Raw genomic sequence first — 16,282 nt, 5'->3', positions numbered from 1 at the left:
ATTAACAAAAGGTGGACTTGTATCAGATCAGTACAATGAGGGTGATCAGAAGAAGGAAAAGAAAACTTTTTAAAAAAACACCTCAAGTTTAGCAGAGAACATGATGAAGGAAGTGGCAGGACCACAAGTGAAGGTGAAGAGCAGCTTCCTCGCCCTATCAAAACACATTTACAGATGTTTCACAGTTCTGTTCTAAAATCCAATGGGTTAGGAAATATTCCATGAAAATACCAATAGAAGAGAATATTGGGAGCTCAGGGTTGAATTGTGGGGTCTCTGGTAAAGTGGATGGTTGTTTTCTTGCAGATGTTTCATTACTCAACTAGGTATCACCCGTGTTGATGTAACCTATTACCTACCTAATCTCATCATTGATGATATTACCCAGTTGGGTAATGAAACATCTGCAAGAAAACAACCGAGCTCAGAGAGAACTGAGGGCCCCACTCTGTGAAAGCACTATGATTTACCTCATGCAAGACAGTAATCTGAGCTTTGGAGATCACCAGTTCTGAATTCTTCTCCCATAACAGCTTTTGCAGCCGAATCAGCTCCACGTTCTTCTGAATGGTGGCTCTGTTGAGCGAGGTGAACAAAGTTGGCATCTATCGGTGAGTTCTTCGCACCACACAAATGCACAACCAGCCCCATCTGTGCAAAATCAATAGCTTGAGAAAAGATTTCTTACTGACTGGCCACTAAAACCGTGAGGTAAAATAGTCTCAACAACCATTACAACATATTTTTACTTGAAGTCAAAAGAGTCATCAAACTATAAGTACCAATAACAACTCCAAAAACCAGAAAAAAACAGATTACCCATAACAATAAGGAAGCTTCAATCCAAAAAGAGATCACTTTGGTGGAAAAACAAATCTGGTCACGTTGCCAACTTCAAAAGCCAATACAAAAATTTATGCCACTAGATAAAGACTGAATGCACCAATTATCACATTAAACAAGAAGAAAACCTTCTACGCACCAATTCCACCCACGCTTTCTACAATTTTGTAAACAACAAACTAAGAGACTCAAGGTCCATCCCACCCCTGAAATGACCTAATGGTAAAGACTGCAACGACAACAATATTAAAGCCAACCTCTAACACATTATTTGGCTCAGTATTTGTAAACAGCAATGGCTCATGCCCAGTATTTCCTAGTTGAACCAAAGACAACTACAATGATCTAACACACATCAATTTTACAGTAGACATTGTTTATCTCTAAGTGGAGGATAATGGATTGGTTCATAATTGGAACAGACAGAATATGTGCCTACGCAATCTAAAACCATCTCTATCTATTGGACCGGACAGAATATGTGCCTACTTCTTAAAAAAGCTATCCACTGCCATAGCCGAACCTCTAAGCATAATCTTCTAAAAATCTTTCAGGACCAGCTCCTTGCCAAACCTATGGTCACAAGCCACTGTCATCCCCATCTTCAAAAAGGGAGACCCCAGCCTAGTTGAAAATTACAGACCAATCTCCTTATGCTGCGTCACCTGTAAGGTCATGGAATCAATTATTAACCAATCCATTATCCTCCACTTAGAGACAAACAACCTACTCTCTAATAAACAAATTTGGTTTCAGAAAAAAAACTATCCTGCAATCTGCAACTCTTACACTGCAAAAACATATGGACTACACAACTCGATCAGGGCAAAGCAATAGACACAATCTACATAGACTTCTGTAAATCCTTTGATTCAGTGGTACGTGACAAACTACTCCTAAAACTAAAATCTTATGGTATCTCTGGACACCTGCATAACTGGATAGAAGCATTCCTGTCAAACAGACAACAAATGGTCAAAATTGGGAGTGTCCTATCAAATTCTGTACCTGTCAACAGTGGTGTCCCCCAAAGCAGTGTTCTAGGACCAACTCTCTGCATACTCTACATAAATGACCTCTGAGATCATATTAAGAGCAACTGCGTTCTCTTCGCTGACGATGTAAAGCTATTCAACACCACAGACAATACTGCTACCCTTCAAAAAGACCTTGACTATGTATCAGAATGGTCAAACAAATGGCAACTTCAAATCTGAACAAATAAATGCTCTGTCTTACATATTGGCAAAAAAAATCAGAAAATAAAATACAGGCTGAATAGTCAAGACCTTGTTGATGATCCAAACTCTGTCAAGGATCTTGGAGAACTCATCTTTAATGATCTAAGTGCTAGAGTCCACAGTAACTACATAGCCAAAAAGGCATTAAGAGTTGTTAACCTAATCTTACATAGCTTTTTCTCTGGTAATATTACACTACTAACTAGAGCATACAAAACATTTGCTAGACCAATACTCGAATACAGATCATCAGTCTGGAACCCACATTACGTATCTGATATTAACACAGTTGAGAAAGTCCAGAAATATTTCACAAGAAGAGTTTTCCACTCCTCTACTCGTTGCAGAATACCTTATGCCACCAGACTCGAAATTCAAGACCTAGAAAACCTAGAACTATGCCGCCTTTGGTCCGATCTAAGTATAGTATATAAAATCATACATTGCAATGTCCTACCTGTCAATGAATACTTCAGCTTCAACCATTACAATACAAGAGCAAAGAATAGATAGAAACTCAAGGTAAACCGCACCAAACTTGATTGCAGGAAATACGACTTCAGCAACAGAGTGGTCAATGTCTGGAATACTCTACCTGACTTTGTGGTTTCTTCCCAAACCCCAAAAAACTTTAACCTTAGACTTTCTACTATTGACCTCGCCCCTTTCCTGAGAGGTCTGTAGGGGGCGTGCATAAGCGCACCAACATGCCTACTGTTCCTGTCCTATTATTTCTCTTTATTTTTCTTATATGTATCCATGTATTCATAACTATATTTTTACTTATACCTATTATCTTGTAAGCAATTGACAAACTAAATAAAATAATAATTAAAAAAAATGAATGTCCTGCTAATTTATACTGACCCGAAGGAATTTGATATTATACAGGTAATCCTCAACATGGAATCATAATGGAAAGGTTCTGTTGCTAAGTGAGACAGGTGTTAAGTGAATCACTGCCGTTGTTACATTAATAACACGGTTGTGAAGTGAAACTGCCTTCCCCGTTGACTGTCTGAAGGTCACAAAATGGGATCCCATGACCTCAGGATACTATAACGATCATAAGTATGAACTAGTTGCCAAGAGTCAGGATTTTGATCACATGATCATGACAATGCTATAAAGGTCGTAACTGGGGAAAACTGGTCATAAGTCGCTTTTTTCAGTGCTGTTGAAACTTCGAGCAGTCACTAAATGAACTGTTATCAGTTGAACACCTGTATTTCCTTGTTCCAGTTCAAAAAAATCTATAATGCTCCCAATTTTTAAATAGCTGCCCAGCCTTGAGATGTGACTTTCATTCCTCTAAAACCAACCTCCAGAAATTACAACCACACTCAACCTTGAAATTCTGCTTCAGTTGAATTTATCAATGAAAGCAGCAGAAGAATCAAAAGCACCATAGAAAAACAAGGTTTCGGAAGACAATTTACATGTAATCCTAATCAGAATAATGGAATAGCAGAATAACAGAATAAGACTTAGATAGGACACTGGAGGTCTTCTAGTCCAACCCCTTGTTCAAGCAGGAAACCTACACCATTTCAGAGAAATGTTTATCCCATTTCTCCAGTGTTGGAGCACCTACAACCTCTGAAGGTAAGTCGTTCCACTAATTATTCTGACTATTATAGGTGTAATCCTAAATTAATTCCATTGAGGGAGACGAGAACCAAACTTTACCGGTATTCCTGCAAATTTAGATAGCTTTTCCGAGGTTGAATATATTCCAGATCAATTTCTTTATCAGGTGTGAAATTCAGCAATTCATGATCTTTGTCTAACTCAGCCAGCACCAGGCTGTGGGTCCTGAAAGAAGAATCAAAGTAAAAATATAAATTGCTTTTTTAGGTATTAATAGCTAACAACTGAAGTTTCTAAAATGCATGCCACTGTTTTAAAGATTGATCTTTTTTCTTGTAGGCTAACAAGATTTTTTTTTAGAAAAAATGATCCCACTTTTATTATTTTTATAATTCAAGGTTGCAAATCTACTTAATATTCCTTCCTTTCTTATTTCCCCAGAATAACAGCACTATAAAGTGAGCTTGGTTGTGAGGGAGAGTGATTGGCTCAAAGTCATTTAGGAGTCTTTCATACTTAAGGTGGGACTAGAATTCATCATCTCCTGGTGATTGGTCCAAAGTTAACCAGTCAAGTTTCATGCCTAAGATGCGACTAGAACTTACAGTCTCCTGATGATTGGCTCAAATACACGCAGATCACTTTCACGCCGAAGATAGGATTAGAACTCACCGTCATGTGATGATTGGTCCAAAGTTACTTAGGCACCTTTCAATGCCTAAAGCAAAACTAGAAATCACAGTCTCCCAGTGATTGGCCCACAATCAGTCCACAATATACTTAAGGCGGGGCTAGAACTCACAGACTTTCGGTTTCTGCTTGCGACTTTTCCAGAACATCATCGGCATATCTGGGAGAGATTGGCCTGACTGTCATTCTTGATACCTGCATCTCTATGGCCCAATAAAGAAAAGAAAGAAAAGAAAAGGATGGACTGACTGCCATGTCCTTGAATCTCCATCATTCAACAAAGACATAGTGTTGGAAGACATATCCATCTGGTTCAGTTCCAAGTTGGGAAAAAGGCACTGGGGACAAAATGGAGGCTGGAGGTTGATTGGAAAGTGGGTCCATTTATTGATGAAGCGGAGCCACCAAGCGCATGTGATTCTGGGCGGCTGACCACATAGAGTTGAGAGTGGGTTTTTTTTATACCTTTTCTTGGGCTTTGCACTTGAACTTCCTGTTCTTGTGCAAGAACATGTATTCTATTGGTTGTTGTAGGGGTCATAGATGGCTCTATGGTCTATAGGTCATTGCCTGAGCTCCCAGGTTTGGTTGGAGTTTTCTGGCGGTGTTGCAACTGAGATGATGCAATGAAGGGGCTTGTGTTCTGAAAGAGCAATACCTATTATAGCTTAATGGCTTTGTCCTGGTTTGGATCTTGAGTGAGGGCTAATCCTACTCTTGTTGGATCTTGGGTGAAGGTATTTGCTTATGAATGGGGCTATCTATCTCTTTGTCTCTCAAATGCTGACATCTGCTGTAGGCTATTAAGGAAGGTGGGGGCTGCTTTCCTAAGAGCACGTTTCTCCATTTCTCATTGAGGGAAATGCCTTTTTAATATTTCTCAAAATATTCATGTCAACCCACAAAGCATTCCTAACCTGCTCTCGAGGTGCCATAGACAAGTGGGATGGGGGAATAGAACCTCATAGCTGCATTGTGAACTTGCAGTCAAAACAAAGCACATTCCAGCCAGCAATGTCAAAGTCATTTGCATGGAGACCCAGAGTGGCCGGAGGGAGTGACTTCTACAACCTGCAAAATTGCTTCATTGGGGAATATGACTGATGACACATCAATCACAGCCAAAGTACAGATTAAGTGAAGTCAGAGTTGGCTTTATTTGGTCTGTGCTGCCATGAATCTCCTAATAAATAACCGGATTTCTTTTGAAGCTTGGCCTGAGGCTCATGATTTAAATAGGGCATTGGTTGGAGCCCTGACAGCAAGCCAACTCTGATCTCACTTAACCCTGACAATTTCATTCTTCTAGGAGAGAGATGGGTGCTAACTTTCTACAATAGCATCAGGGGTGGGATTCAACCGGTGTAAAAACCGGTTCAGTGAGTGTGTGTTTTGCACACGTGCTCCATGTGCATACACAGGGTTTGCAACTCACCTTCTGCTGCAAGCCCTGTGTGTAAAAGATGTGCGGCAATCCACTGTGCCGCACGAATCAGCTGAGCTGGAAAACCCAGAAGTAAAGCACAGTGGGTGGGTGGGCCCAACAGCTGATCGTCGGAGTGAACCGGTTGGCTCACAGCTGATCTTTGGAGCTACTGGTTCACCCGAACCGGCCCGAACTGGTTGAATCCCACCCCTGAATAGCATGCATAAAAATTCCACTTGATGACTTCCAAGGACCATCTGATGTTGTTATTCAACCTAGCACCTTCCCAATGATGGACACATCAAGCTCTCCAACCTTCTTACCTTTGTGTGACTTCTTGGGCCTTTCTCTGGGAGAGGTATGTGGCCGACGAAAGCCTGTGTTGACCTTGGCTGTGATGTGGCCATAGGGACAGTGACGGCTGCAGCCCTGCAGTTTTATCTGTTGCTTGTAGAAGAGCAGGTGACTCCTCAAACGCTGGTTGACACGTTCCAGATCCCAAACCCGTTCCTGCATCTCTTCCAGGCCTTCTTCCAAGTCCACAGCATTTTGAATGAAGCTTCCAGGTCTCCTGTTCCGGGTTTCCTGTTGTGCTCGGTCATGACTCAGTCTTGAGAGTTTGGTGCCCATCCTGGAGGAACAAGAAAAGAACATTCAATCTTGGTCTTCCCAGTGTGTGCTGTTGTTGTAGCAGGACCTTTACAGATTAACAGAGTTGGGAGGGACCTTTTAGGTCATCCAGTCCAACCCCCTCCCACCCAAGCAGGGGACCCTACACCAAACTGACAGTCCAATCTCTTCTTGAAAGCCTCTAGTGATGAAGTTCCGAAGGCAACTTCTGTTCCATTGGTTGATTGTTCTCACTGTCAGAAAATTTCTTCTTATTTCTAGGTTGAATCTCCCCTTGTTCAGTTTCCATCCATTATTCCTTGTCTGGTCTTTGGGTGCATTGAAAAATAGTTTGACCCCTTCCTCTTTGTGGCAGCCCCTCAAATATTGGAAGACTGCTATTCTGTTTCCTTTGGTCCTTCTCTTCACTAGAGTAGCCAAGCCCAGTTCCTGCAACCATTCATCGTATGTTTTAGTCCCCTTGTTGTTTCTAAAGCAGAAACCTAGTTTGGGTTTCTGCTTTAGGAACTCAACCGTTACCATTGTTTAAGATTGTCATGGGTGACCAAAGCCAAAAAAGTCCCAATGGTGCTTTTCAAGAGACAACTGGACTTTCTGGTCCAGAAAGTCCAGTTGCCTCTTGAAAAAGAAACTTTGGGCAACCATGAGCTGGATGACTGAGAATCTCCACAGACAAAAGCCAAAGAAGAATTGTGTAGGAAAAGATAGAAGAATTGAGTAACCCTGAATGAATGAAAATAACAGAATAACAGAGTTGGAAGGGACCTTGGAGGTCTTCTAGTCCAATCCCTAGACCATTTCAGACAAATCATTGTGCAATTTCTTCTTAAAATCCTTCCATGATAGAGCACCCACAACTTCTGGAGGCAAGTTGTTCCACTGTCTAATTGTTCTTTTCCTTTATGTAAACTGAGAGTATCTGCACCGACAAATTCCTTGTGTGTCCAACCACACTTGGCCAATAAGGAATTCTATTCTATTCTATTCTATTCTATTCTATTCTATTCTATTCTGTTCTGTTCTGTTCTGTTCTGTTCTGTCCTGTTCTGTTCCATTCTGTTCTATTCTATTCTATTCTATTCTATTCTATTCTATTCTGTGAGGAAACTCCTCCTTACTTCTAGGTTGCCCCTTTCCTTGAATAGATGCCATCTGGTGCTTTGGAAAAGAGGTTGGCCCCCTCTTCCATGTGGCAAAAAAATATATTCATTTGAAGGGTGTTCACCCCAAAATGGATAGCTACCCTTTGAATGGTGTGGGAGTATGAATGGATTTCCAGAGGAAAAAAATTGTAGACTGCAGAAAACAGGAGCACTACTCAGGTGATCCTGAGGATACAAATAAAACTCCAAGTGACCTCAACAACTTTCTAAAAGAATGCAAATGACCAACTCTCTGCAAACAAATATAAATCCTTCCCTTCCCCATCATCCAGTCAGAGCTGAAGAAGCTTCTTGGATGAGAAGTGAAACGTCTTCAAAGAAAAAAGGCAAGAAAGTCCAGTTGTCTCCTGAAAAAGCACCTTTGGTACAACAAGTGAATTAATAACCATATCGTCAAAGGTTGTATCTAGTCTATCAGAAAGATCCCCAAGGTTTTACCCAATGGATAAACATGTTTAATAAATTCGCAGTACCTTTTGATCTTGTTCTCCTGCTTTTGAGTGAGCTCTTTGAGCAGCAAATGTTCATCACGAAGCTGTAGAAAACTGTTAGCCAACTCTGTCTGGCTTGCTTGGTTGATCTGGCGACGAGTCTTGGCTAACAAGCTCAATCCTGGATGAGGAAAGGTGATAATTACATCTTGACTGGAAACCATGGGGAAGACATGTAAAAATTAAGGAGTATCTAGCATTTCCCCCTTAGCTAACTCAGAAATCAATCTGACAGCTTTTTGGTTTCTCCAAGTATATAAATTCCTATTCTTGTTTCTCACTGGATTTATCTGAACTTTGGTTGTGTGGGTTGCACCCACCAACTGAGTCTGCCAGTGGATCAAGAATGTTGGCTTTTAGTGAAAAGCCCACCTCATTGCCCACCTTTCATTTTGATTTTCAGCCTTTCAGGTTTGGCAGGGATGAGCGCTGAAGAAGACACACCTAAAGAAAGAAGGTGCGAAGACAGAAACTTGAGTGAATGAACTATTACCATATAATGAGATCTATCTATCTATCTATCTATCTATCTATCTATCTATCTATCTATCTATCTATCTATCTATCTCTTATATCTCATCTGTCTCTATCATCCATCTATCTATCTATTTATATCTTATATTCATCTGTCGCTATCTATCTATCTATCTATCTATCTATCTATCTATCTATCTATCTAATCTATATCTATTATCTATTTATCTCATTTATCTCTCATCTCAGTCTGTCTGTCTGTGTCTGTCTATTGTCTATACCATCTATCTATATCATCTATCATCTATCTACCTACCTACCTATCTATCTCATTTATCTCTCATCTGTGTCTATCTGTGTCTGTCTATCTATCTATCTATCTATCTATCTATCTATCTATCTATCTATCTATCTATCTATCTATCTATCTATCTATCATCTATCTATCTATCTATATCTATCTATCTATCTATCTATCTATCTATCTATCTATCTATCTATCTATCTATCTATCTATCATCTATCTATCTACCCTGTTTCTCCAACAATACGGCCTCCCCCAATAGGAAGTCCCAGCATGTTTTATAGGCATGAAATGAAATTAAGCCCCTCCCCCCAAATTAAGGCCTATATTAAAACATGCGAAATGGGGGGAATGGTGGGGGGGCTTGCCGTTAGGAAGTACTTTTGTTGCACACCCGGATATGGTGCTGCCTGCGTTGACCCCGATACGAAGTGCCCCACCAACGCCAAGGTCAACATCCAAGCCGTCGCCACCCACCCGCCCGAAGATGCAAGGGGGGGAATTAAGTCACCCCCGAAAAGATGGCCTAGCCACGTTTTCGGGGCTCAAAAAAAAATAAGACCCGGCCTTATTATATGAGAAACACGGTATCTATCTATCTATCTATCTATCTTTACAGTATCTATCCATCTGTCTATCCATCCATCCATCCAGTTTATATGCATGCCCATCTGACATATATGACTCTGAATACAGTTCAATAAACACTTCAAGAGATTTTCATCAACATATGGCAACATTCTCCCACAAATATGGTTTATAAGTTGCCATCTGTTATTCCCCTGTGGTTTCTTGGGTTATACTGTATAAAGCTCAGGTTGAGACTAGAACGCATGGGAAAATACAGAATCGCCTTGCTGCCTTCCTTGCCAAATAAGTCCTTAAGAAAGCAAAGACTAGAAGCAAATATTAGAAGCAATTTCACAGCCACTTGGGTCCCTTTGAGTGGGACATGAAGAAGTGGGGGATATAAGCCAAGTTTCAGCGTTTTGCCGAGTAGACATCTCCGTTTCAGAGATTCAATGTCAATTCATAAAAATCCATATACAAGTTGCATTATGTTTATCTGAATGGCACTTTTCAACTTTTCTGGAGAAAGAGCTAGCCAAATTCTTTACCCGTTACAATCAGTTCTACAAATAATGATATCATGGTTGAAATGTCATCATCTCAGGAGGTGGTAGCATCAAACCATTCCTAAGAGGTCTGTAAAGGGGCTTGCATAAGGGCACCAGCATGCCTACCGTCCCTGTCCTAATGTTCCCTTTTATTCGTACCCATTTCATGTATTCATAATCACGTTTATATTTATATCTGTTATCTAATACATGCTTGACAAAATAAATAAATAAGCAAATAAGTAAGTAAATAAGTAAATAAAATCCCAAATCAGCTCTGTGTTATTGCAAGACGGCAACACTAATTTACTCAATGAGCCACTAGGAGTCAGGCTCAGTTTAAAGAAAGCTCTGTCTGAATCTTGGGTCTCAAAGGTAACAGCCACATGACTGAGATCCTGCCCTAGTATAGAGAAGCAAGAAATTAAGGATTCCCCCATCCCCATCCCATTCTGGGATCCCAAACTGGCTCGGCATTGCAGTTCCAGACATCAGGAAAATACCAGTGTTAACCTTTAAGGCTAACCTTGAAGGGCTGCTAGTATTGAGGGCTTCTGATCCATCTCTTGCACAGTCAGGTTTCTTGCAAGTTCACCCAGCAAAACCGACATGGCTTGGGGCAGGTGGGAAGTGGCTGTAGTAAAGACAAAACAACAAAGAGGCTAAGGTACAAGCAAACAAATATCAGCCCAACAATAATGTCTCTGTGAGAAACAGAATGAAGTTGGAAATTTGTATTTACTCCCAAACTCCCTCTGGCAGATTGTTTATTCCATAGTATTCAGGTAATCACAGGGCATATCTATATTGCATGCCAAAATAACCAGACAGTTTTTCCCTCGTGCCATCACTCCGCTGAAGACCTAATTCCCACAGTGCTCTCTGATGTCTAAGTATATTTACCCATGTAGTGTGGCTGTATTGCATTTATCCTTCTCCTTTGTTCCCCTGTTTTCTCTTATTGGCATCTTTGTTAAGATGATTATGAGCCTCGGTGATGCAGTGGTTAAAGTGCAGTACTGCAAGCTACTCCTACTGCAATTTGGTAGATCGAATCCCACCAGGGTCAAGGTTGACTCAGCCTTCCATCCTTCTGAGGTGAGTAAAATGAGGACCCAGATTGTTGGGGGCAAATAGGTTGACTCTGTAAACCACTTTGAGAGGGCTGTAAAACACTATAAAGCAGTATATAAGTCTAATTGCTATTGCTATTATTACTTTAATATTATGATTATTATTACTTGGTTGATTTGCATGTACAGTGAGAGCTTATGCACTGGAGACAAATTCCTTGTTGTATATATCATACTTGGCCAATAAACCTATTGTATTCTGTTCTGTTCTGTTCCGTTCCGTTCTGTTCCATTCCTAGTGGACCAATCACTGCCGTTCAGTGGACCAATCACAATGCCATTTGTGTGGACCAATCAGAAGTCAGTATTTGGAGTATGTTAATACAGAACACCCCTCCCCTCTGGGTTCAGTCCTACGGGACGTAGTCGCGCAGGTAGGCGGGGCTCCGTACTTGCCTACTTGACCTGCGCAGCTCAGTTGTTGTTTGGTCATTGGCCGGTTTGGGTGGATTCCTTGTCGCTCTCGTCCTCCTCGATGGAATCGCCTGGAAGGGTGAGTCGGGCCTATCGCTGCAACTCCCACCCAGTCTACCCGGGTCGGTCGAGTTGTCGGCTCCGCTGTTCCCACCTGGTCTTTCCGGGCTGGTTGAGCTGCCTTGGCTGCTCCTTCCAGGTGAAGCTCCCTGTTGTTCGTCCATTGAGAGTTCTCTTCTGTCGATGTCATCTACCGGTGAGTATTGTTGGTTTATTTTGGATTGAGGGTGTTCAGGTTGTGTTTTGGGATTTTCTTCCTTTCTTTGCTTATTGTTTGGGGTTCCCCCCCCCTCTGGTTTCTTTAATGTTTGTTTGTGGTGTTTGTGTGCTGTCCATGTTGTCAGTGGTTGTTCTCGACCTTAGTTGGTTGATGTGTCGTTTCCAGTTTCTTCCGTTGTCTGTTTGTAGTAAGTACGACCGGGGCCCCGTTACCTGGGTTATTTTTGCCGGTACCCAGAGCGGATCCCCTGTGAAGTTTTTTGCATAGACTGCATCTCCTGGGGCAAATATTCGGTATTTGCTCGACGAATCTGGGGGGTTTTCGGGGTTGTATGTGGGGTGCAGTCTGTCTAGCTGGGATCGTAGTTTTCTGCCCATCAGTAGCTCTGATGGGCTTTTATTCGTTGTTGTGTTGGGTGTTATGTGTTTTATCAGTAGCATTTTATTTATTTTGTCGTGTATGTCCCCGGTTTCAATTTTTTCTATTGTATTTTTTGTGTAACGCACCATGCGTTCCGCCCGCCCATTCGTCGCCAGATGAGCAGGCACTGTCAACGCATGCCGTATGCCCCGTTCAGCCAGGAATTTCTCGAATGCCAATGTGGTAAATTGTGGCCCTTTGTCTGACACTAGCACGTCTGGTAGTCCATGGGTGGTAAACAGTTTGGTTAGTTCTTTGATAACGGCCTCTGTGGTGGTGGGTTTCATGACGCTAACTTCCAGCCAGATGGAGTAAGCGTCGACCGTTATTAGGAATCTGGGTCCTTTTGTGGGTCCGGCGAAGTCTATATGGACCCTGGACCATGGCCCTCTGGGGGGTCTCCCATTCCAGAATCGGTGCGGGGGGAGGGTTTGGTCTGGCTTCCTGGCATTTTCTGAATGAGGCCACCCAAGTTTCAATCTGCTTGTCCATCCCTGACCACCAGGCGTAACTCCTGGCCAGGGCTTTCATCTTGACTATGCCCGGGTGCCCCTCATGCAACATAGCCAACAGTCTCTTTTGTAGTGTTTCAGGGATCACCACCCTGTCTCCCCAAAGTATGCAGCCCTTCTGTGTGAACAGTTCGGTTTGCCGGTTTCGGAAAGTTTTAAACTGCTCACCGCCGTCGGTTTCCGGCCACCCTTTTCCCACCCAATTCAAGACTCGCGCCAGCCGCTTGTCTTTATTAGTCTCTTTGGCAATGTCTGACGCGGTCAGGGGTGGATTGGGTAATGTCTCTATATGTAGCGTCGATGTTGTGGGTGCTGGGTCGTCTTCCAGGTCGGGCAGGGGGGAACGGCTCAGTGTGTCTGTGTGTGTGATGCTTTTCCCGGGTCGGTGTGCCAGCTGGTAGCTGTAGGCGGCAAGGAACTCGGACCACCTTGTCATCCTTGGTGACAATATGTTTGGGGTGGCCTTGTTCCCTGCCAGTATCCCTAGTAGCGGTTTATGGTCAGTGATAATTGAAAAGGTCCTACCGTATAGGTATTCGTGGAACTGCTTCACGCCGGTGATTACTGCTAGCGCCTCCTTGTCCAGCTGGCTGTAATTCCTCTCGGGCTTGGACAATGTCCTTGAAAAGAAGGTGATAGGTGCTTCTCTCCCATCTGGCAGAGTGTGGCTGAGGATGGCTCCCACACCAAAGGGTGAAGCGTCGCAGGTCACAGTCAACGGCAGGGTTTCGCTGTACTGCATGAGGACTGCGTCTGATGTTAGCAGGTCTTTTATTTTCTGGAAGGCGTTTTCTTCCCGCTTTCCCCAGGACCAGGTGGCTGTTTTGTCCAGCAGCCTATGTAGGGGATCCGCTGTGGTCACCTTCTGGGGCAGGAAAACATTGTAAAAATTAATGAGTCCAAGAAAAGCCTGCAGCTCCGTTTTATTCTGAGGTCTAGGGGCTTCTTTGATGGCTTTAACCTTTTTTTCTGTGGGGTGGATTCCGTTTTTGTCAAATAGGTACCCCAGGAATTCTACTTTCTCTGTGTATAGTTGGCACTTTTCTTTTTTAACCATTAGCCCGGTGTCTTTAAATTTTTGTAGGACCTCCCTTAGGCGGCTCTCTAGTTGGCTTTTATTTTTGGCTGATACTAACACATCGTCGAAATAGGGCACCACACCTTTTATTCTTTGCAATAGTCTCTCCATCAGACTCTGGAATACCCCTGGTGCCATGCTGACTCCGAAATGGAGCCTCCTGCATAGGAATGCCCCCCGGTGGGTCACGATGGTTTGCGCCTAAGCAGTCTCGGCGTCGACTGGCAGCTGCTGGTATGCCAGCGCCAGATCGAGTTTTGCGAAGACTTTTCCTCCCCCCAGTGAGTGTAGGAGGTGCTGTACCACTGGGACGGGGTAAGCACTCTGCTGCAGTGCATGGTTGAGGGTGGCCTTGTAGTCACCACAGATCCTCACGGACCTGTTCGGTTTAATCGGGGTGACTATTGGGGTTTCCCACCGGGCATGGTCTATTGGCTCCAGGACCCCTTGTGCGATGAGCTTGTCCAATTGCTCATCGATTTTGAGTTTGAGCGTGAAAGGTACTCGCCGCGGTTTAAGACGGATTGGGGCAATATTTGGGTTCAGGTTGAAAGAGATTGGGGACCCCCGGTACTTGCCTAGGCCGCCGTCGAACACCTCCTGAAAGTTCCTCACGAGTGTCTCCTCCCAGTCTGCTTCGGCAATGTGGTTGATGCCAGTCACCTCGATCCCCAATGGCGCGAACCACTCCAGTCCCAGCAGGCTTGGGTGGTCTTTATCCACAACGGTGAGCGGAAGCACCTCCGTATGTCCCTTGAAGACCACCTTAAAGTGTCCGATCCCAACCACGGGAATCCGATTTCCCTGGTAATCCTTCAGGGTCAGTCTCTGGCTTTCTAATTCGCGTCTGTGGATGGTGGGCACCAAACGCTTGATTGTACGCCACGAGACCATGGAGAGGTAGGATCCGGAATCTACCTCCCTCTCACATGGCTGACCCTTGATGCTTACCTCCACATGCCTCTTTCGGGCATCAATTGTGTTCGAGTGCGCGATGATGACCATCTGATGGGTCTCTTCTTTACGCCGCGTTTTGTTGAACCGCTTGTTCCTTCCTTCTTGGCTCCACCGGCTCTCTGCATGTCGGTCTCTGGCCCTGGGGGTGGGGGTGCTGTTTTGTCACCGGGGGCTGTGATTTCTCTTGTTCCGGCATACTTTGGCGATGTATCCCCGTTTGTCACAGTGCCGGCAAATGGCATTGAGGAACCGGCACCCTGAACGGGGATGGTCGCCTCCACACCCAGCACACTGGAACCCCGACTTACGACCTCTCTGTTCTCGCTGGTCCCGTTCTGCTTGCAGCCTGTGGATCTCCTCCTCCTTGTCCTTGGTCTCGGAGAAGGAGTCGATGTCCCCATGGTGTGTAGTTGTGGCTTTGTGGCTGGCCTCTGGTCGTTTTTCAGGGTTGGTGTCATCTCGGCGGTTGTTGGTCGGTCTATGTCGTTCATCTGCTGCATCTTTGCCACTGACTGTTTCACTGCCTCGGCTGCGGTTGCTTCAGCAATGGCCTCGGTGACGGAGACGTCCTTTCGTGCCATCAGTCGGCTCTGGAGTATGGGGTCCCTTAGCCCGAGGACCACATGGTCTCGCAGGGCTTCATCCATGTCAGAGAACCCGCACATGCCCCTGAGGTCTCTTGGGGTGGCCACGAAATCGCCAATGCTTTCGCCCTCCTTCTGATCCCTTCTGTAGAACTCGTGCCGCCGGATGAGGTTGGGTACGGTGGGGGCATAGTGATTCCGCAACAGTTGGTTGAGGTCGGTCCAGTCCATCTCCTTCACATCTCAGGGCTTGGCTAGTGCTTTGGCCATCTTGAACACTGTGGGCCCGCAGTGTGTCAGGAACACGGCCCTCTTTTTCTGATCGTTGGCATCTTTCAAGTTGCTGCTCTTGAGGAACATGAGGAATCGATCGATGTACGATTCCCAGTCCTCGGCTGCTTGATCGAAGGGTGTGGGTGGCGAGTTGCTGCCGGCCATCTCGTCGGGAGTTCAGCGTTGATTCGCCATGTGCTCGGTTGGTCTCTTTGTCTCACGATCCCATCCTCATCGCTAGTGTTAGATCGGGTACGAAAGAGACGCGAGACCAGTGTACTTCAAGCTCTTTATTTCATGTATAGATCTGTACAAGATCTTGGAGTCGCGGCAGCCCTTCATATAGGGATTGCTCACGGCTCGCTGGCCAATGACAGATCTTTGAATCTCCCGCAATCAGCTCGGCCAATCGTGGTTGATTCTTAGCGGACCAATCACTGCCGTTCAGTGGACCAATCACAATGCCATTTGTGTGGACCAATCAGAAGTCAGTATTTGGAGTATGTTAATACAGAACACATTCCATTCTATTCTATTCCATTGCATTCCATTGCACTGAATTTTACATTCTCTGTTGTCCTATTCTATTCTGTTCTGTGCTGTGCTGTGCTGTGCTGTGCTGTGCTGTGCTGTGCTGTGCTGTGCTGTTCCGTTCCGTTCC

At 44.2% G+C, this 16,282-nt stretch overlaps 1 protein-coding gene across 3 annotated transcripts in view; it reads right to left on the bottom strand.

The window, feature by feature from the left end:
- The window catches only part of RPGRIP1 (RPGR interacting protein 1), a 60,758-nt gene that overhangs the window by 36,011 nt on the left and 8,465 nt on the right, over window positions 1-16,282 (bottom strand). Inside the window, exons 2-8 of one of the 3 annotated variants that reach the window (XM_087945874.1) lie at window positions 10,497-10,604; window positions 8,459-8,518; window positions 8,057-8,195; window positions 6,114-6,421; window positions 4,477-4,567; window positions 3,774-3,899; window positions 471-576 (exon numbers count right to left, since the gene is read on the bottom strand). In XM_087945874.1, coding sequence (XP_087802000.1) covers window positions 471-576; window positions 3,774-3,899; window positions 4,477-4,567; window positions 6,114-6,421; window positions 8,057-8,195; window positions 8,459-8,518; window positions 10,497-10,604 — 938 coding nt within the window. The remainder of the gene's footprint in view (window positions 1-470; window positions 577-3,773; window positions 3,900-4,476; window positions 4,568-6,113; window positions 6,422-8,056; window positions 8,196-8,458; window positions 8,519-10,496; window positions 10,605-16,282) is intronic. The other 2 variants (XM_087945875.1, XM_087945876.1) reach the window with 2 other exon arrangements.

Source organism: Notechis scutatus, chromosome Z, assembly GCF_049901735.1.
Source record: "Notechis scutatus isolate UNSWTSFEM ecotype Mainland chromosome Z, rNotScu1.2, whole genome shotgun sequence".
NCBI lineage: Eukaryota > Metazoa > Chordata > Lepidosauria > Squamata > Elapidae > Notechis > Notechis scutatus.
Note: the sequence above shows the minus strand (reverse complement) of the source record. Positions and strands in the feature narration are given on the sequence as shown.